Raw genomic sequence first — 22015 nt, forward strand, 5'->3', positions numbered from 1 at the left:
ATGGCAGATTGAGGCAAGAGGGGGTTCATAGGTCTCAGGTGTTGCTGTTGCATCTTCTCCTGTGACCAGCTGAGAAAGGATCTGTTATCTTCAGGGGATTCCTAAGTTGTTGGAACAATACCCCCCTACCCCACAACTATGCGAACTGCCCCCTGCCTGCAGTGGTGTGGCCCTATCTCTCTGCTGTCCCTCTTTGCCTAAGGACAACCCCTTTCTTCTCCAACAAATCTTGGGAGAGGTAACTTTTGTTTTTTACATTTGTGTTCTTTGTGTAAAGTGCCTGCTTCTAATTCCACCTCTAGAACTGGTCTATACATATGTAATTAATATTTATTTAATTAATATTTAATTAAGCCAACCCACCACCTCTTTAGAGGCACTTCGCATTGTCTTCCTACTCCCTCATAGGATGCTGTCCTTAGAAGACCAAGGTCATAGTTAAAAAGGTGTTTGGCCTGGCAGAAAGTGTAGGGATCATTTCATCCATCCCCTCTGTAGTGAGTTGAATTCTGTCTCCCAAAAACATATGCCCAAATTCTCTAGTACCCGTGAATATGACATTATTGGGAAATAGTCTTTGCAGATGTAATTAGGTTAAGGATCTCAGATGAGATCATCCTAGATTTAAGGTGGGCCCTAAATCCAATGGCTGGTGTCCTTGTAAAAGAGAGGAGGAGGAGAAGTCCTCTTGACGACAGAGGCAGTGATTAGAGTGACCAGGAGCCACCAGGAGCCAGAAGAGGCTGGGAGAGATCCTCCCCCAGAACCTTCTGGAACGTGGCCCTTCCAGCACCTGGAGTTTGTACTTCTGGCCTCCCTGACTACGAGAAATAAATTTAAGCCACTCAACTTGTGGTAATTCATTACAGTAGCCTCAGAAAACAAACACACCCTCCCACTTACAACGGCTTAAACAGGGAAGCACTTGGCCAGATTCTCTTAGGGATTAGAGGTGATAGATCAGGGATTAGAATCCAATTCCTTGACTCACAACAGTTGTTTTTTTCTACATTGTTGCCTTTCATGAAGCCTTCCTCCTACTAAGACCCTATGACAGCGTCGTTTCCTGGTATTTCCTAGGCAGTCTCCTGTGATTGCTGGTCTTTGCCTGTGGTTCCTGTCCCTGCTGGTACAGGAGCCTTCCCTAAAAATGCCAAATACTATAAGGAGGCAGACTGCTCAACCAGAAAGTGCTGTAGACTTGTGTCAACACCCATGGTTTAGCTCGTGTCCCACTCCCGCCCTGGAGTTCAGAACAGAAGTTGGTCCCTGGTCACGCATTCGGTCTGTCAATCAGTCTGTTGTATCCGCCCCCTCCTGTGCCAGACACAGGGCTGGACACGGTGCAGGATCTAGAGACGAACCTGCTCTGCATCCCACACTCAGGAGTTACGGTCTACTTGAGTTGGGGCAGAGTAGGGGAAAGAGCGTGTCTGTGGAACTGTAATTCAAGTAGAATCATATTCCCTTAATTTATGCAAATGCCCCAACGTGAGTGTACGCCCACGGCTGCTGTGATTCTGCCTGCTGTCCCCCTCAGCGCACGAGGTCCCTGCAGTAAGAGGTGAAGGAGGCTGTGGAGCTGCCCAGCTTTCAGCTGCCCCGGGTTCTGCACGTCTCACGTGGCTTAGTCAATCTGCCTGAGAAAGATTCCAGAGTTTAAAGGTTTATGTTTCTCCTACAATCTGCCCCTAAATGCAAACCAACTACACCATCCAATACTCAACCAAAGAAATGCCAACCTATTTCTACATTAGAAAAAAACCTGGCTTTATTGGAATGTATCAGAACACATCATTCCCAAGGTGTTAACTGGCTTCACAAGGGATTTTCAAGCATAAGTTGGCTTAAATGCCCTCTTTGTCCCCCTAAGGCCTGCTTATGATGTGATGTCACCGCGTAAACCCATTCCAGCACGGATGTGGTTATCTATGGTTAGTGTTCCTTGTAGACACCATTAGCCCTCGGAGGTGGGAAAGCATCTTTTTCCACTCAGAGACTGTATGCATGGTTCTCCTCACCCCTTTCATTCTACCTTAGATCACCTCCGTACACCTGCCGGCTCCTCCTCCCCACCAGACTGCCAGCTCTCTGAGCACAGGCTATACGTCCAGCTCATCCTGGTCTTGCCCGCTGTGCCTGGCACAGTGTGGAACACCCAGGAGTGATTAATAACCATCTATACAAAGAAACAAATGCCTCTACTTAAATCCATGTTTTTATAGCTTCTGGCTCAGGCTTGCCCTCTCTCTGAAGAATGCAGCATAATAAAAAACAATTAAAAGACAACCCACAGGCTGGGAGAAAATATTTAGAAAAGAAAACAGAGGATTTGTATTGAGATTATAAAAAAAAAAAAAAAAGATTCTACAAATCAGTGAGAGAGAAACAAGTGCCCAGTAGAAAAATGTGCAAAGGATACAGACAGGTGAGTCACCAAAGACGAAAAGATATTCAACTTCACTAGTAACAAGGAAGCTGGAATCAAAACAACAACGAGATGCCACTGTGTACTCGTTACACTGGCCAACCTTTTAAACATCACACAACATTGCGTACTGGCAGAGTGCGGGGCAGGGGTAGTTTCATAGTGCTGGAGGGAATGTAGCTAGACAGGGACACTTTAGGGGACAATTTAACTGATTAAAATTTTAAAAGCACATTTCCATGACCCAGATATCCTACTTTTCAAATCCACCCTAAATAAACACTTGCCTCTGTGCCCAGGGAGGCATATACTAACTAAGGTGTTCAATTTAGCAGTGTTTACAAAAATTAAATTTGGAGGGGAAAATTATAACAAATATATAAATGGAAAACAAGTATGTTAGTATCCCTCAATAAAGAAGAGACTAAATGTCCTATGAGCAACTCCTACTTTGGATCACCGGGCAGCAGTGGAGAGGAGTGAGTTACATTTTTGCTTGCTAACAGACATTGTTCTCCCAGGTGGTTGACACCATTTATAAAAGAAACACACAAAACCTAATGCCATCTCTACATACTTGTGTGAATTTATATATATTCATGTAATGCAAAGGAAGGAGTTAGAAGGCAATACACCAGACAGGAAAAGTGCTTACATTTGGGGAAGAAGATACCAGAATACTTTTAGAGGGGTTGATTGTGGGACCGTGGCAGAGACTGGCTGGCTGGTGCCTGTACCTCTTTCCTGCTCTTTCTGGTACCCCAGGGAGGCAGCACTTCCTAGCTTCTCTTGCAGCTAAGTGTGGTCATATGGCTCAATTGTGGCCAATGGAAAGTGTTCAAAGGTGTCAATTCCAGGCCTGGCTCTTTATAACCTTGCACCTGCCACCCTCTGTGCCTTTTCCTTCCTCTTCGCGACCTAGGGAGCTATGTTTTGAAGATGGTGGAACCATGAGATGGAAGGAGCCAGGTTCCTGGACCTTCTCCTGAGAGAGAGCTGCCTCCAGGTCAGGAATGCTGGAGTGAGAATCTCTGGTATTTTGGTGTTTATCCGTGCTAGGAACTGGCTTTACCCAAACTAACACTGGCATTTTAGTATTGATTGAAGTTTTTACTTTTCTAATAAGAATACATTCAACTGTCATGTGCAATTAAATATAAATTTTCAAACAAGGATGGACTGAGCCCAAACCTAGAACTCAGAAGGATGGCAAAGTGCTCAGAACCCCATGTGAGTGGTAGCCGATGCCCTTCTGGGTCTCTGAAGCTCCAGGCGGAGTCCTGTGATGCCCGACCCAGAAAAATTCATTCTCCCTTCTACAGAGGAGCTTGAGAAGGGAGTCAAGAGGTGTGAACTGCAGCCCTATCTCCTGATTCTACCACCTGGGGAACCTTAAGCAAATCCCTTTACTTCCCTGGGCCTCACCTCCGTCCTGTGCAAAGGGCAAACTGTTCAGGGCAGGTTCCCCAGCAAGCAGACTCTGAGACTCTGGGGTGTGTCAGGGAGTGCTCTCGACCTGCGAGGGGTAAAAGAAGCAGAACTGGGGAGAGAGAGAAGTTGAATTGGGATGCAGTTGAAATAAAGATTTCAGCTGATGCCACAGGAAGCTGGGACAGATTTTTAGAGTTATCTCAAATCGGGACAAGGAGGCCAAGTCTTTGAAATTGTTCCCTAACAGGACAGCTTTGGGATGCAGCCTTCCTTGCTTCCCTAACAAGGGCTTGACCTTGAGACCCAACAGCAGCCCACACCTCCCGGCAACTAGGGGAAGAAGAGCCTTAGTCCTGGGGAGGGGATCTGGGCAGTGCACCTTGAATTTGAAAGAACTTTTTTAATTATAAAAGAGCCTCCTCATAGGAGGTGATTTAAATGTATATCAGACCATCCTCCAAAACAAATAGAAATATTTATGGGGTGTGTGGTACCCCATAAATATACACAATCATTATTTGTCAATTAAAAATAAATAAATTTTTTTGAAGTTTTTTAAAAATTAGAAAAATTCATATAAACCAAAAAATAATAATTCTGTTATTAACATTCTTCTAAATGATTTCTCTGCTCTCCTTCTCTCTCCCTCTCTCTCATTTTGGTTCATGCATATCACTGAATTCAATTTCCTAATATTTATGTAGGGCTTTTGCATCCGTGTTACAAGGGAGATCGTCCTGTAATTTTCTTTTCTTGTAAAGTCTATGTAAGGCCTTTATGGCAAAGATATGGAAAAAATGAAATAGAAATAGAAATAGACGAAGGTCAGGTGGATTTTTGCTCTCTTCATCCCTGTAGGGGTGTGGGTGCCAGAACCCTCGGGGAAATGAAACCCCAAAGCACGAAGCCCGGAGAGGTCCCCAAGCAGGGGTGGGTCCAAATCAGCTTGATCTGATGATTTCTCTGTGTGTTTCCATTTCGCAATGATGAATGGAGGATGATGCTAAATTCTTAGTGCCCCTCTGACAGTCTGAAACTAATGGGCACCTGACATATGTCAAAAAGGTGAGTGCCAGGCCACTTCAGGGTGCAGTGGAGGGAAATGGACTCCAGATGATCATCCATGCTGTGACCCCCATGTGTTTGGTTATATTAAACTGCTGTTTGAATTTGAAGTTGGGAATGTGAATACTTTAGCCAACCATCCACAGGTACTAGAAACACTGCGCTGGAGGAAGTATATCCAGTCTTCATGATTCTGCGCAATGTGTTATAGATTCGCAGGGTTTTATAAATGTCAAATGTGACCCACGAGTTCTTATTTCCTGCTCATAGAACTTGACCACCTATACTGGGGGTTACTTTTGTTGAGAACTGGGGAGATGAGCTCCTCATTGATTCTACAGGTAACTTTTTCCAAAAAGGGAACAGTGCTTTCCAGGAGAGTTGGCTATGGTTTGAGATATGAGATGAAAATGGGCTGGGCGTGGTGGCTCACGCCTGTAATCCTATCACTCTGGGAGGCCGAGGCGGGCAGATCGTTTGAGGTCAGGAGTTCGAGACTAGCCTGAGCAAGAGTGAGACCCCGTCTCTACTAAAAATAGAAAGAAATGATCTGGACAGCTAAAAATATATATATAAAAAAAAATTAGCCAGGCATGGTGGCACATGCCATAGTCCCAGGTACTCGGGAGGCTGAGGCAGAAGGATTGCTCGAGCCCAGGAGTTTGAGGTTGCTGTGAGCTAGGCTGATGCCACGGCACTCACTCTAGCCCGGGCAACAGAGTGAGACTCTGTCTCAAAAAAAAAAAAAAAAAGAAAAAGAAAATGTTAGGATTTGTCATTTCTTTTTAAAATGAGCATTTTGTATGTATATACATTGTACATATTATAATATACTGCATGTATGTAATTTATAAACATATATACACATCTATATTTGGGTACCTCTTTGAAAAATTTTTATTAATAGTAATATACAACTCTGGTCTAGAGAAGAGAACCTTTCAGGAGATTACTGGCCCCATCTTTAAGAATCTGATGAAAACTAAGGATGCCCTCTCCCCAGAACACTGCACATGTATGCACACTTCTGCAAACTGTTTTAGGGGGTTCAGAGAGCTCCTAAAGTTCACCTGTGGATCCCAGGGAAAGAGTTCTTATTTTCAGGCATCCTCATCCAGGGATTATTCTAGATGTCTTTAGGCCACTCCGGCAGCTGATCACCCAGCGGGTCCTCAGTTATGGAGCCTGACAGTTGGTGCCATGGAACATCTTATGTTCCTTCTGGCTGGAGTCTGCTTGAGCCAAAAGTAATGGACCCTAAATAACCGGCCATCTCCTGCCACCCCCCTCAACAGGACAGCCCCCGTAAGCATGACAACCCTTTGTATCCATCCCTCATTGCTCACATTTGTGCATGCGCATGCACGCACACACACACACACACACACACACACACACACACACGCAGATTTATTAATACATACTTTTCATTATAAAGCAAAATCTTGCAGAAAATTTGGCAAGATAGAAATGTATAAACAAGAACAATTAAAATACTCATAATCTCCCCCTCCAGAGAGAACCACTGTTTTCATTTGGGCACATGACCTTGAAATCCACTTTTTTATCCATCCTTGTCCACCTGTGAAAGGATTATTTCTAATGTTGATTAAAAGGAGCTCCATCTTCTGAGTTTACCCTGAAATACTCATGCTTGTGTTTTAAAAAAATTAATTCCAACTCCATTATTGATTTTTTTTTTAAAAAAAAGATTTCTCTTGAACAAGAATGAGAGAGATAATTGCATTTTAGTGTATCTGGCCAAAAAGAAGCAAATACAGAAATACTGAGTTCCCAGGATCTTGAACTCAAGGGCAGAAATTTGGGCGTTTTCCTGTTCATATATATGCCTTTGATTTACTCTCTAATTTTGCTGTAAAACTTCTTCTTCCCTTGAAGGACCTTTTCTTTTTTTCCTTTTCAGACCTCCCTTCCCCTTCCACATTCATTCATTTTTCTGACATATGTTTTTTTGTTGTCTACCTTGTGTCAGTCACTGAGTCAGTGTAAGGAAAAAGGTGAACAAAACCAATCATCCCAACTCCCGATCTGCTTCATCCTTCCATCTTTCTCTTTAACATCCATTTGGAGGCATTTATTTATCTTTCCTTTGTAACTTACACCTCTAGAACCATCCCCCAATGCAGGTGGCTTCTCTGACCGTCAGTATTCCATAAACTGTCAGATCCATGAAAGAGGCCTCTCTCTGCTGAATTTATGGATTGGCAAAGCCATTTCATAAAAAATGATTAATGATAATTAACATTTTAACTTTGGGCCGTTTAATGGCACCCGACAAAGGGGTCAAGTGAAACTCATGGGTGTCATATGTCAAATGTCACAATTATGTGATGGGGCTGAACAGTAGCTGAGAATTCGATGAAGAGGGTGTGTGAGGAACTGCACATGGAGCTTCTATACTCACCCCCAGGGGGGCCCGCTCCCCTCTTGTCTGAGGTCAAAGGGTTACCACCTACATCTCAAATTAGAAGTATGTGGGCTCCAGTTTGAATCGTGTTTGAGAATTCAGTTTTGTGAAAACCCCCTACTTCCTTCTGCTCTGTGTGTTCAATACTCAGCAGGCTTCACACTAAGAGAAGGCTAATGAATGTCCAGTGTTAACAACAAAAGTCGTTCAAGAAATTTAACATCTCAGCCTCACTCGCTCTTGTAACTTGCTCCTCATCCTTTGGTGGCTCTAAGCTGACACCCTTATTTCACTTTCTCACTCCAGTCCAGGCTCCCCCTCTGCCTCTCTCCCACATGTTCCTTCCCCTCTCTTCTTGCTCTCTCAACGTTTACAGATCACTCCTTGGCAATACCCCGCCTGGCCCCAACCGGCCCTCAGGAACCCCCATCTGGAGGGCACCCTGCCCGCTGCTCTGCCCCAGCCTCACAGATGGTGCCTAACCACCCACCACCAACACAAAGTGGAGCATGAAGTGAGACCAAGAACCAATGCGCTTCAGAAATGGAAGGCTGCGGTCTCCCTGGGAGGTCATGAGATGGGTGATCAAGGACTAGACAAGATGGCGGATGCCATGTACTAGATCTGGATCTCTGGGAGATGAGAGCTTGGTGCTGAGGTAATAGCTGGTAATGAAAAGGAACACACTCTTGGTGAGGGAGAAGGTCAGTTCCCAAGAAGGAGAAAAGTGTCATAGCAAAACAATGTTTCAGTCGGAGAGTGACACCACATGCCCAGATTCCAGCATCGGGGGAGTGGGCCTTTGCTGGCAGAATTGGAACCTCACAGTGGGGTGACACACAAGATACCTGAGATGATAGTGTATGTCATGACTTTAGCAAGAACATAGATGACCTTAGCAAGAACGTGGATGGCTGTTTGTCACTTCCCCAGGGAGCCCAACCTTAGGGGAGCAAGTTAATACACTAGTAATGAACATTGGTTGAATATGTGTGTTAGTCCATGAGATAAACACTTAACATTCACCAACTGATTTCATCTTCACTATCACCCCAGGAGCTAAGTTCTAGTTTTATCCCATTTTACCTATGAAGAAACTGAAGCTCAGAGAGATTAAGGAACTTGCTCACTGTCACCCAGGTACGAAGAGGTGTGGATGGAGTATGAACCCAGCTTGGTCGGGCTCCTGTATCCACCTTCTCAATCATGTTGCCAACTCCTGACTAGTGAGTGAGTCCTGGTGCCCAAGCAGTAAGGAGAGGGAAGACAGCAATAGTGGGTGTCCATACAACATTTCCTTATGTTCCCAAAACATTTATTGAAAAAAAATGTAAAAGTGAATCTATTTAAAGAAAAATATGAAGTGAATATAGTACAAGTTTGGATTGGTCTAAATCGTGAAGGTGAAATGCAAAATAGCAGCGGCTGGTAAGCTCTGAAATGCAACATGGCAGGTTTCAGGGAACAGTGCTAGTGGGTACGTTTGAGGAGCAATAGGGAATAATGACGAGTTTTCCAACGTACTGGAACAATTCCCCACTGTTTGGCCGTAGCAGTCCCCATGTGCCGCAGCTCCTCTGACCTTGCCTTGCGTGCCAATGTCAATAGCTGTTGTCACCAGTCGATGGGCCTCCCGTTTGGTACTTAGAGATTCTCTTTATGCACTTAAAAGGCATCATTAGTACCAAGTGGCTATTAAAGCAGTCTTGCTGTTCAGAATGATTTTCTGAAGCAAATGCAGAGGAAACGTGTTGAGGGTTGAAGTCATTAGCTGCGACCACAGAAGGACTGACCGTGGGCAATTGTGCCATTAATCTCGATAAGGAGAAGTGTGAGCAATTCATAAAATCTGCTGGGTGAGGTTGTTCCCTAAATGGACACCCGAGAGAATGACCCTGTGTCTTTGCTCTAGGTAGAAGAGACACTCGTAAGCTGTGACCTCAACTTGGCATAATAATGAGCAGTGGTGACAGAACAGGGACTCCAGCCCCTGCTGGGGAGACAGGCCTGTGGTGGGACTGGCTGGAGTGTAGGAATATGAGAGGTCACAGCTGACATTTCATACAATGCATCCTGTGGGCCAGGCACAATTCTAATGCTTTAGATGTTAATGGTTTAATCTTGACAACAGTCCTGTGAAGTAGGCACTACTATTATGCCCATTTTAGAGATGAGGAACCTGAGGTCCAGAGAGGTTATGTCACTTGTCTGAGGTTGCACAGCTAGTAGATGGCAGAGCTGGGACTCAAACCCAGGTAGTCTGGTTTCAGAGCCTGTGTGCTTGCCACTTTGCTATGCAACGTGAATACATTAGAGTGAATACATTCAGCTTCCTTCCACCTTCACTTGGGGAGGGGCGGGGGGAAGAGCATAGGCTTTGGGATCACGCAGAATTGGATTTGAACTCCAACTCTGCCACTTCCTGGCTGTTGGACTTTGGATAGGGACTTCATTTACTTAAGATTCAATTTTCTCTTTAGAGTAGAGAATTGTCATGAAATTATTAATAGATGAAATGGCAGACACTTAACAGCACTTGCATACACATCACTGCCCACTTATTCCACACTGGGGGGACAGAGGCTGCGCTGGCTGGGCCAGGACACTGTGTTGGCGGGGAAAGAGGAGGGACAGCAACCAGAACCTCTGTGCTGAGGGGCCGGCCCAGACCACTGCCCAGGGATTCAGCACCCTCTTCCCTGTTGCCTGCTTCCTAACTGGCCTCTTCCATTCTGGGTTCTGGAGTCTATAATGGACTGGATATTTGTGTCCCCCTAAATTTCATATATTGAACCCCTAATCCCCAATGTGACGACTGTATTTGGAGACGGGCCTATGAAGAGATGTTAAAAGTTAAATGAGGCCGTAGGGTGGGCCCCGATCTGATAGGTCTGGCGCTCTGAGAAGCAAAGCGAGAGACACTGGAATTCTCTCTCTCTGTCCCCTGTGGGAACACAGCGAGAAGGCCGCCATCTGCAAGCCAGGAAGAGAGTGCTCACCAGGAACCGAATCTGGTGGTACTAGGATTTCGAGCTTCCCAGACTCCAGAACTGTGAGAAAATAAATGTCTGTCGTTTAAACTACCCAGTCTGTGTTACTTTGTTATGGCAACTAACTAATACAGTCTCACGTCCACGTATTGAATGGGAGAGTAAAGTCTGGAAGTGCATTCAAACTATACCTTCCACAGTGATCCAATTCTGGTAAAGAGGGCTACAATTTTTTTTTTTTTTGCTACTCCTCCCATGGAGCAGTAGAGTCAAGTTCCCCTCCGCTTGAATCTGGGTGGGCTCTAGGGACTTGCTTGACCAATAGAATGCAGTGGAAGTGACATTCTGGGACTTCTGAGAATAGGTCATAAGAAGCCTTGCAACTTCCACCAAGACCTCTTGAGCTTCTTGCTTTAGAAACCCAGAGGCATGATGTGAGGAGCCTCTAGCAGCCCAGGAAGAGCCCTGCAGGGAGTGGACCGAGAATCTTCATTGAAATGGATTCTCCAGCTCCAGGCACATGGACCAGAAAGAAACCATCCCATTGAGCCTAACCCAAATTACAGATCCATTAGAAAAGTCAATGATTGCTGTGGGGTTTCTTTTTCTGCCATTAAGTTTGGAGGTGATTTTTCCACTGCAATACAGAACTAGGACATCAAGAAACACTTCCAAAGGACCCCCTCCCCTGTTCAAAGCCACTTCTCAGTTGCCTCAGGGGTGACTGGGTTGGCACACGTGCCTAAGATCTCTTGTGTGGAGGAATCGCCCCACTGTGAGTCCACGCCATGGGCAGACAGCTGGGATATATGATGGGCAGGGCTGAAGGAGGTCTCTCCAGTCTAGACACTGGCCTTGCATGTCTAAGATTACGTCTGTCTACAAGCTCCTTTATCAGCCATGTGGTAAAATGTAAACATTAGACCCTATTTTACTATGGGAGAAAACAAGAAATACATAGAGTTCAGGGAGAAGCCACAGGCTTTTAGACTTTGAGTTTGCCAATCCCCCACGCAAATTTTCTAGAAAATGCTGAGGCTAGAAAGAGAAACAACCTGGTTGTAGTTCACTGGTTCTTAACATTGGCTGTACATCAGAATCACCTGGGAGCTTTAAAAGCCACTGCTGGGCCCTACTTCTAGAGACTGGATTTAATTGGATTTTTACCTGGGTAACAATCAAAACAACACAACAGCCCCACCCTCCCCCCAGCTGATTTTATGCACTTCCAGTGTTGAGAACTACAACTCTAGACTCATCATCATCATCATCATCATCATCATTGTTCTTGGGTAGGTTTCCAAAGACTATAAATAAAGCCCAATTGGGATTTGGGGACAGTACAAATGAGGCAGGGCTGGTGAGGGAAGACATCAGCCTCTGATGATCCCATAAATAATAATCATGCTCTACATTCATACAGATCAATTCGCCAGAGAGCAGAATATGTACCACTGGCGATGTGATGTGGGCTGGTCCTGGTGTTCAGTAATGCCGAATCTCAGAATAACCCAAATTATTCCCTTTTCAAATCTCTTGCAGTCCTCTGATTACACAAAGGGAGTCTGTTCGGTGCTAGCTTGTCTTTAACAACTCCTCAACTCTTGCCACCCACCAAAATTCAAACATCACTGATCGAAATCCTTGTCCCCATAGCAGCCAGGTGAGAGAAGCACAGAACTTATGAAAGAGTCACATCCCAACCTACCAGGAGAAAGCTGAGTCTTGGAGACATTTGGTGACCTGCCCAAAGACTCAGGTCACTGTTCCCCAACCCCCACAACTTAACTTTTAATGAAGAAAAAATTGTGCTGATAGAGTGTGTCGTCTGCCATATAACCAGGAGATGCACCTTAGACTCCATTTCTTAATCTGATTACAGAGTAAGAGGAAAAGGAGTCTTGCTGGGGGTAGGGGAGGAAGGTGAGAGAAAGAATGAGTCACGAAAAAGACTGAGACTTGGTGTAGGAGAAAACTTTCAAAAGTTTTCTGGAGAAGGAATTGGTTCAAAACAGAGAGATCTTTCTAATGCCAAAGCTGCAACTGGCTGTGTCAGAGACAGCCAGGGTGAAGAGTCCCTTCCATTAGTTCTTCCATTTGCTTAAGATACTGTCTTTCCTTCCTAGTGGCTTTCCTCAAATGTGTAGATTCTTCACTGCATGCTCATGTTCAGGGACAGAATTCTCTTGCATACCAAGGAACGGGGGACTCCTAAAATGCTTCCAATCCTGGGACCCTAAATTGTCTTCAGGCAGCTGGGAGAGGCAAGTTAGCCTCCTAGTGCTCCTCATCCCCCTCCAATAACAACACAAGCCTTTGAGCTTCAGGATGGGGGGAAAAGAAGAACTGAACTGGATGAGATTGACTGTGAACCCAGATTAAATCCTGCAGGAAACGTTTGCTCCTGTTACTGGGATGTGACTCACTCTTGGCCAACAGCAGGTGTCCTAAGCCTTCTTGCTGAGCTTAGAGTCTGGCCACTTGAGCCACCACTACTCGGGACAGAGGCCCATCAGACCACTTGGGGTGCTTGTTAAAAAGGCAGATACCCCAGCCCACCTCCTGGTGTGATTGTTTACTTATAAGCTGATTTTGATGGTAGAGATCCATGGGTTACATTGTGCCCAGCACTGACCAGGGGTCATGTCCCAGGGAAATGTGGGCAATGTGACAGGTCAATGATGCTCTTGGCCAGGATGTGGGGGTGAATCCAGGAGACACCCGAGTCCTTTCCCATTGGACATTTCTCAGAGAGAAGGAGGGCAACCTAGGAGTCCAGAGCACGAAGTAGTAGACTCTAGACATTTAGAATCTAATAAACATATGTTCTTATTGATAACTGAATAAAAGAATCTTAAAATAATAGAACACATAGAGCTTTGTGGTTAGGGAATTAGTCTTTACTGCCTGCCTTCTTTACTGGGAAGCTGGGCAACTGACATCGAGTTACTTAACCTCTCTGAGCCTGTTTCCTCTTTCATGAGCTGGGCATACTGGTAGGTATAATATAATGCATCCTCAGATTGTTGTGACGTATAAATGAGTCAGCATTTACAGGATCTGGTGCAGGAGACGAAATGTGTGTGTCCCCTCAAAATTCATATACTGAAATCTAATCTCTCATGTAATGGTATATGAAGGTGAGGGCTTTGGGAGATGATTAGGTCATGAGTAGGAAGCCCTCTTGAATGGGATTAGTGACCTTATAAAAAAGACCTCAGAGCATTCCTGGCCCCCTCTACCATGTGTCTATGAATCCGGAAGTAGACTTTCACCAGATGCTGGACCTGCTGGCACCTTGATCTTGGACTCGTCAGTCTCTAGAAACGTGAGAAACAGTAATACATGTCTGTTGTTTATAAGCCATCTAGTCTACAGTATTCTGTAATGTCGCAGTCCAAATGGACTAGGACGTATCACGTCGAGTCTGGCACACGGTAAGGGCTCCTGAAGTTGTTATCATTACTAACAGGGTCACAGAACCTTAGAGCTAAAAGTGATCACACAGATCATCTAGTGAGTCCAATGCCCGTCTAGTGACTCCTGGCAGAAGAATCAATAAAGGGAGAAGACACTGGATGTGGGTGGCTTCCCTGTGCAGCACCCCCTCTCCTCCAGGATGCCTAGACCCCTGGTTGCTGCCTAGCTGCGAGAAGGGGCACATTAACTGTGGAGGGAGTTTGGGGGTCCAGCTCCTATGATTCTCCAAACCTGAGAGCCTCCACTTTCTGCACTTAACCACACTCACTTTGTAGAGCTCATGGCCCAGCTGTTGGCCGGGCAGGCTGGACTGAGGAGGGTAGGGCTGCATCCTCCCTCCCCTTGCTCTGGTGTTTAATCAAAACTGTATTCAAAATATGATTCTGGGAGATTATACTGGGAGATTTGCAGGAGGCTCTCAGTGGGGGCAGAGATGGCGGGAACAGATTGCCACTGGGGGCCTGAGGCTGGGATAATCGCAGGCTCAGACGTGCCATTCTCAGGCCCTTCTCCGGGACCCCTGGAGCTCACCATCAGCCCTGGAGGAGACACTGAGTACCAGGATGGAGACTAGACCATCCTGGTCGTTTACAGCTGGGGAACTAAGGGCAGAAGGGCTTGTCCAAACCACATAACAAGGTGGTAGTGCAACTGAGAAGGTAGAGCAGGTTTCTGAGATTCCTGGTTACCCTCTCACACCCCACTGTCTCCAGCCAACTGGGCTGGATCTTTGGGACAGACTTAGGCTGCAAGCTCCTGCTCTGGGCTGGGGAAGGTGGGGAGAGGCAGCCTAGGCCTCCCAGGCAAGAGATGTTTCTTGTAGCTGGAGAGAGAACCTTCTAGGGCAACACCGGAGGGCCTCCTTTCCCTAGGGCTGAAAGGCTGGAGGCGGTGTGCGGGTAAGAATCCCCCACCCGCCACCCTCTGGATGCCAGTCCTTGCTGAAGCACATGGCCTGGGTTTAGGGGGGTCCCTTCTCCAATCTGGCCTTCAGTTTCCTGTCTCCAAATGTTGTCTCGGTGTGATTCTAAGGACTCCTCTCTCCCTCCCACAAAATGTCTAGCCGGAGCCCCTAGGAACAAGCCTCTGCCACCTCCTCAGTCTCCAGAGGGGTCTACCTGGCCCCCCAGGAGGGGGTGGGGTCGAGAGCGCCTTGAAAGAAACCTCCAGCTAATGCTCTTTATTACAAGCGTTAATCCCGCAAAGCCTACTGGAAATAATGTTTATCTTTTCGCAGTTTAATTTTCCGGACCCTAAGCCGCGGGTCAGCGAGGGCGACCGGAGTGTCCCCGGGGAAGCCAGGGGGGTGGGAGCAGCTGTTGCCCAGGAACAAAACGAAAGCAGGAAAGGGGTCTCCCACAGGAAGCGAAGACGGGAGGGGGAGGGAAGGCGGGCGGAACCGAGCAGGGGCACCGGACCCTGCGTGGAAAGCAGGGTCGGTCTCCATTAGCGACCTGTGTGACGCTGAGCCAGTCCCCTTCCCTCGGGTCTGGCCTCAGCTTCCTCACCTCAAGAAGAGGTTTGTGTTTTGTCACTCATGATCTCGAAAGTCCCTGCTGACTCCTAGAGTCTTTTCTATAGAAAAGCAGAGGTGGGGCGGGGAGGTGTCCACCTTCCCTGTTCTCAGCCTCCGAGGGGCTTAAAAACCTCATGCGGAGGAGGCGCACCCTTCTCGCCCAGGCGCCGGTGGCTGCACCCGGGCTGGCCTGGAAGGCCGTCCCCCAGCTAGGGGGGAGGGCGGGGCCCCGGAGACCCCGTTCTTGGGCGCGCGGCCCCGCTGCCTTTCCTCCGGCCTTCTCGCCCCGCCCGGCCCCACCCCTCCCGGAGCTCGCCTCTAGGCACCGCGCGGGTCCCTCCTTCCCAGAGCAAAGGTGCGCTCGCTCGCCGGCTGAAGCCGAAACCTCTAGACCCGGGGCGCAAACTCAGGCAGCCTCAGCTGGCCGGCATTGCACCTGCATCCTTCAATCTCTTCCCCCAGCCCCCCCACTGCCCGACACCGCCGGCCAGGGGGACAAAGCCCGGGTCCCTGCCGGTCAGCTCCCATTGGTTGGCCTGCACCGGAAGCGTTTGCTGACACTTTTGATTACACAGAAAGAATGCCCCTCTGGCCTCTCGCTGACCTGGCAAACTGTCTGACTCCAGGCGGTTCGGTTCTAGGGGAGGAGCGCGGTCCCCCATGCCCTCCCCTCTCCCCCCAGTAAACTTACAACCCAAGCACAAACCCCCGGAAACAAATGCAGCTTCCGGACAAACATCCTGACATCTCCCACCACCTCGCACGCACATGAACCAGGGGGTCTGGCCCAGCGGGTCGGGCGTTGGGGCCGCTAAGCTGCAGATGCCACGGCCTTGTCTGTTTCCTTGTCAGTTTCGTTTCCCGCAGTTAAAGGACTGGGGTCTGCAGCCCACGCCGCGCTGTCCCCCGAACCTCTGAGAACCCCTGGTTGCCTCCACCCTGACCTCTCCAGGCACCCCGGGCACAGATAGGCCACACAGCATGGGTTCCGATTGATTATTTTTAAGGACAGAAGGGGTGGGGAGGGGGGAGAAGACGCACATGGTTCTGAGGGGCCAGATCAGCCATGAAGTTACAAAGTGACAGGGCGGGGGTGAGGGGCAGGGGTGAGCAGGAGAGGAAGCCTGGCCCTGTATCCAGAGGAGGAAGGGACACTTGGTAGAGTCAGCGCGCAGGGCAGACCCACCCAGCCTCCCACTTGGCCTTCCCCAGGTGCCCTGCCACCTCCTCTGTGGGATCTGCTAGGGTACCAGTCTGCCCACCACCCCCAGCTCTGCATGCAAGGACAGCCGCTAGGAGGGATTCTGCGTGTCTGCCTCTTAGGTGAAGTGAGAGCTTCTGGTCCCTGGCAAGGTCTCTCAGCTTCTTAAGGTGGAAGTGGGTTTGAAAAGTGGGGCCCATTTCCAAGATTCTTCGGCAAATGGCAGCCATTGCGCTAACCTGCTGAGAGAGGAAAGGTTGATTAAAACCCGAAGGCGCTTCCTGGCAATTCTTAGGAAACCAGAGGTCAGCACATCTAGTTGAAAGGCAAGCAATTTGGCTGCCCAGAGGTAACGTTTGTACCCATTACGTGTTAAATTCAAATAATAGTGTAACCCACTTTTCTAAGCCAGTAGCTAATCCTGAGATATTACTGCAAAGATCAGAATCTGACAGTACTTGCTAGAGGCTGCCTAATGCTTGAGGAACATCCCTTTGTGGGGTGAAATCCCTTCCACCAGGTTAACACAGCCACAGAACCAGCTATGGACAGTCACCACCTCCTTGGGGATGAGACCTTGGGGATGAGTGCTCTCCAGGGACAGCAGCAACCCTGGGCTTGAAGTTGTTGAACTCTGGGGCATGTGTACACTACTTAGGGGTTTTAATGGGCCACAGAGAGGGCTGCAAGCAGGACATAAGCACCGACCTTAAACCCAGTGTGTGTCTGGCCCACCCCTTAGAAGTCTGTGAAAGCCCTGGTGCCTGCCTAGCCCTAGAAAACCCCTGGAACCAGCACAGCAGGGGGCCAGCTGGTCTCCTCTCAAGGCAGGCAGGGGACAAGGACACTTGTGCTAGAGGAGCATGTTCATGCACACCTGGTGCCGAGATCTAGGTTGTCCATCTCTGCAAGGACTTTCTAAGTGATCCTAAGTAAATTACTCTCTCCCTCTTAGTTTATTAGTATTATTTGGCTTTCAAATGAGGGAGCACTAGAACTTTTATCTCCAAGCTTCCCTTTGAAGGAGTGCTGTGGAAAAATGTCACCCCAGGTCTGCCCCTGAGTCGGGAGAGGCAGAAATGGGGGTGCGATGGCTAGGCAAGGGCGATGGGGTGGGTGTTTTCAGGACAGACACCCCAGCGCCGTTGGGGGTCCACTACCTTCTGCTCCAGACGGGTACTGGCACTGCACTGCAGGCTCCCTCCTCCACGGGCACGTTGCACAGTTCAGCGGTAGCCCCTGCAGGGCAACCCTGGAGTTTCCAAACGCTTTGGCTACTCAGGAAGACTCCTCGCACTCGGAGTCTCCGGGGCCCGCGGGTCGCCCGGTGGAGGCTGGAGGCTGTACGGGAATCATGTGGCACTCAGGACTTCATGGCCTGGGCCGGGTTGGGGGTGCACCTTCGAAAGCGCTGGCTGCCGCAGTGTGCGCCAGAGACCAGATGCGCGGTTTCTCGCTGCATGGGTAGTGCAGGGTAAACCTGGGGCCGCCAGGCTCGGCCGCGAGGAAGTCAGCTTCTCCCGACCCGGGGGACTTAGAGAAGCAAGATGCCGCCAGGCCGCACTCCCTGCGCTCCAGGCGGCCCTCTTGCGCTGGGGCGCATGGCCGGGGAAGCGACAGCGCGCTCTTATGGAACTCTGCCAGCCTGTCCGCGGCTGTGGCCACTGCCTCCTCTTCTTCAGCTTCCTCCTCCTCCTCCTCTTCCTCCAGGTCTTCTAGGTCACTCAGCCTGAGCCCCCTGGCCTCCTGGCTAGCAGTAACGTCTGCAGGAAATCAAGAGCGAGTGAGAAAAGCCCCAGGGCCCAAGGGAAATCCGCGGGAGTGCCCATCCCCGAGAAGCTTTTAGCAAGGCGCGCCCTGCACTCAGGGCATTCGCGTTGTAATTCACCAGACCTGCCATACCGTCCCTTACACTTGCGCCAGGGCTGGCCGCCTGGCCGGGGGAAGAATTCCCGCCCCAGCCCTGCCCCCACCCCGGCCCTCCCCTCACCCCACCCCCTTCACCTACTCCTCTCCCAAGGATCCCCACGCCAAGGAACGCTCGCCACTTTGCACTGTGCAGTCCCGGGTCTCAGTTTCTCCATTGTAAAAAAGTGGTGTAGGGGCACAGTTCATACCCACAGGTGGCTGCTATTAAATTAAGTCAATAAATATTCACTGAGCGCCAACTATGTGTCTGACATCATTTAAGTATTAGGTATTTAGGGTACACAGCAATAAGACACCTTCTAGTGGAGCTGCCATTTAGAGGGGTTAGACAGATGTCGCCTATGTACACGTCCTCATAGTGGTATAGCAAAGGAAACAAAACAGGTTGGCATAATAGAGACGAACTGAGAGGCTACTTTGGCTTGGGTGCGGGGGGACACCTCTCGGAGGTAACACTTTGAAGTTGAGAAGAAGCCGGTTCTGTGGGGGATTCCAGGCCGAGGGAAGCGCATTGGCAAAGGCCCGGAGGCACGCAGAGAAAGCTAGTGCAAGGGTAAGCGAAAGCACCTTCCAGTAAAACCTGTAAGGCGGCTGGCAAATGTTTTTGGTACCTTTAGTGTCACCGTTTAGGCAGCCCAGCGATTCCTCCGCGCCGCCCTCTGCCTTCCTGTCCTCCGCACCTTTGTTCTTGGGCGCCCACGTCATCTTGTTCTCCTTCTTGAGGCGCCGGCGCGCGTTGGCGAACCAGGTGGACACCTGGGTGAGGGTCATCTTGGTGATGATGGCCAGCATGATCTTCTCGCCCTTGGTGGGGTAGGGGTTCTTCCGGTGCTCGTTGAGCCAGGCCTTGAGCGTGCTGGTGGTCTCCCGGGTGGCGTTCTTCCGGCGCCCAGCGCCGCTCAACTCCACCGCCCCGTACCTGGGGGGAGACCCCGATGGTGTTTTAAGATGGGAATAGGGGCTGCGGGCAGGGCAGGGGACAGTCTGTGGCCTGGAAGTGAGGTTCCGCGCCCCTCCCTTCCCTCCCGCCGCATCCACCCCGCCGCCTTGGCCGGGGAGGAGGAAGGATGTGCAGTGCCAGCCACCAATGTGCCCCACTCCTTACCGATCATATTGGTACTGCCCCAGAGTCGGCTCATAGGGATAATAGGCTCCAGGTTGTGCCAGGCCAGGTGTAAAACTTCCTGCAGCCTCCTTGAATTCATACTGTGGATTCTGGCGGGAGGGCAAAAGAGAATTCAGGACCATGTATTTGGAGAGGAGGACAGTGGGGTAATAGCCAAGGGCGTGGACTCTGAGGTCAAGTTTGGTTAAATCCCAGTACCACCACTCACATTGGCTGTGTGACCTTGGGCACAGTTGTTTAACCACTCCGTGCCTCAGTTTCTCCCTTGGTAAAGTGGGGACAACAATATACCTATAGGTTATTGAGGAAGACCACGCTGGTGGAGCGCTTGGCAGAATCCCAGCTGCAGAGTAAGCAGTACTTAAATACTAGCTGGTGTGATTACTGTCCCCCCAGCACACCAGCTGAGGCATTTCCTCGATTTGCCCTCCTTCCGGGGCCATTCCTTGATCCCGTGTATCTTTATGACTTTGGATAAAGTATTTGAATCCCTTCACACCTCAATTTCCTCATCTGTAAACTGAGAATAGTGATGAATTGCCTACCTCACTGAATTAATAGAAGTGCAAATGTTTTCTAAACAATATGGAATTCTGGAAACTGTAAAGTGCTGTAAAGATGTATTTTTTTTTCTTATACGTAATCCTAACCATTTCCTTTTCTCGGAGTTGTGCGTCTTTCCTAGATTTTCCCTGGGTTTCACCCGCCGCCCCGCCGGGGCTGGCTCATGCCCCCGAGGGCCGCGTGTTCTGGCGCGCGGCCCAGGCCCCACCGCGGTACTCACCAGCGCCCCATACAGCGCGTGCGGCTCCGGGCCGTAGGGCAGGTAGCCAGGGTAGCTCTGGGCAGTTGCAGCGGCCGCGTAGGGGGCTCCATAGATGCCCAAGGCGGCGCCCAGCTCGGGCCGCGCACTGCCCAGCAGCCGACTATCGTAGGGTGCGCAGCAGAGAGCGGGAGCCGGGGTGGAGCCCGAGGCCACATCTGAGACTGAGCGCGGGCTGGATTCGCAGCAAGTGGCGCTGGAACTTGCAGACACCAAAAACTACGGGGGCGAGAAAGGGGGCACTGCAGATCAGAGGCCGGCGCCTCCCGCTGGCGGGAGCTAGAGGAAAGGAGGGAACTGTCCAATCGCTCCTTCATTCATTCCTTCATTCTACATTAACTAAATGCCACCACAGGCTGAGCATTCTGTTAAGTGCTGGGATGGGAATTATCCCATAGCAATTTATCCAAACTGCCCTCATAGATGCTCCTAGGCCGTTGCTAAGGCTCCAGACTCCCAGGGGGTCCAGGAAATGTGAACGTTCTGAAACCCGACTGAAAGATGCCAAATCCTTCGCCCCCTTCCCCACTTCACAGGACCTACAAAGCTGGAGCTAGAAGTTAGCCCTAGAGGCCATCATCAACGTCTCATTCCTAATCTCATTTTCTGGATAGGAAATCGAGGACCAGAGAGTGCATGAGACTTGTCCAAGATCACACAGCAGGCCAAAGGTCGAGCTGGCACTAGATTCCAGGAAAATATACCTGGCACTATAGAGAAGCTGGAGAACAGTGGTGGATGGCTCCAGAACTTTCCGAAGAAATTTTTGTCATTACACAACACCCACCCTGGATTGGAACCAGAGAGTTTGGACTCGCCCAAGGAAGGGGTAGAATAAGAACAAAGGTCAACAAACGAACAACAATACGGTGAGATGGACAGCACTCTGGCCTTGAAAGCTTTTCCCCAAGCCTCTCCCGGCCATCTGTACAGGAGGCTTGACTGGAAGATCCTTGGGGTCCCACCCACTCACTAAGCGCGTGGTCAGAGTGCCCACGTTTCGGGTCACACGATTTTTCCAGCATGCACGCGGGAGTGAAACGTTCTCATTCAGGGACTGGGGATGTCAGAGGAGGCGGTGGTACATTACCCTGGTCCTTGCTCCCCCTGGCTCCCTCTGGGGACACGAGAGGAGGAAGCTTTCCGGCAGGCGTGTGCGCTGGACATCCCCTCCACCCAGTCTGCCCTTTTCCTCCCTGGACGCGCCTCTTACCTGGGAAGCGCCGCCGTATGGGTGTCCAAAGTGTGGGAAGGACATGGTGGCTGTCCCTGGCCCGCCTCCCTCTTCCCTTTCGAGTTCCCGTCTCAGCCCAGCTGTTCGGCGCCCTCAGCCTTGCAGCGCTTCGGTTCCTTACGCGGCTGCGGGTGCCCAGCGCCAGTTCCTCCGTCCGCTTGGCGCGACTGGAGGCAGAGCCGAGGGCAGCCCAGCTGCCGAGCCTTGAGCTCCGGAAGGCGCCCCTCCGGCCCGTGGGGTCCGGAAGACGGAAGGGCCCATGGATGGGCAGGGGAGAGAAGAAGGTGCGGGTTCCCAAAGGCGCGCGGTGTCCAGGTGTGTTTCGGCGCTGCGCGGGGCTGTGAGGCTCCCGAGGTGTCCCAGT

The 22015-nt window shown here is 49.8% G+C and overlaps 1 protein-coding gene across 1 annotated transcript; it reads right to left on the reverse strand.

Moving 5' to 3' along the window:
- Nucleotides 1–17661: 17661 nt before the first annotated feature.
- IRX6 (iroquois homeobox 6) lies at nt 17662–21675 on the reverse strand. Its single transcript, XM_045533296.1, is given in 5 exon segments — nt 17662–18302; nt 19080–19387; nt 19574–19683; nt 20379–20636; nt 21631–21675. Coding segments are annotated over 5 exon segments (1362 nt in total).
- Between the last annotated feature and the right edge of the window lie 340 nt (nt 21676–22015).

Source organism: Lemur catta, chromosome 20 (assembly GCF_020740605.2).
Source record: "Lemur catta isolate mLemCat1 chromosome 20, mLemCat1.pri, whole genome shotgun sequence".
NCBI lineage: Eukaryota > Metazoa > Chordata > Mammalia > Primates > Lemuridae > Lemur > Lemur catta.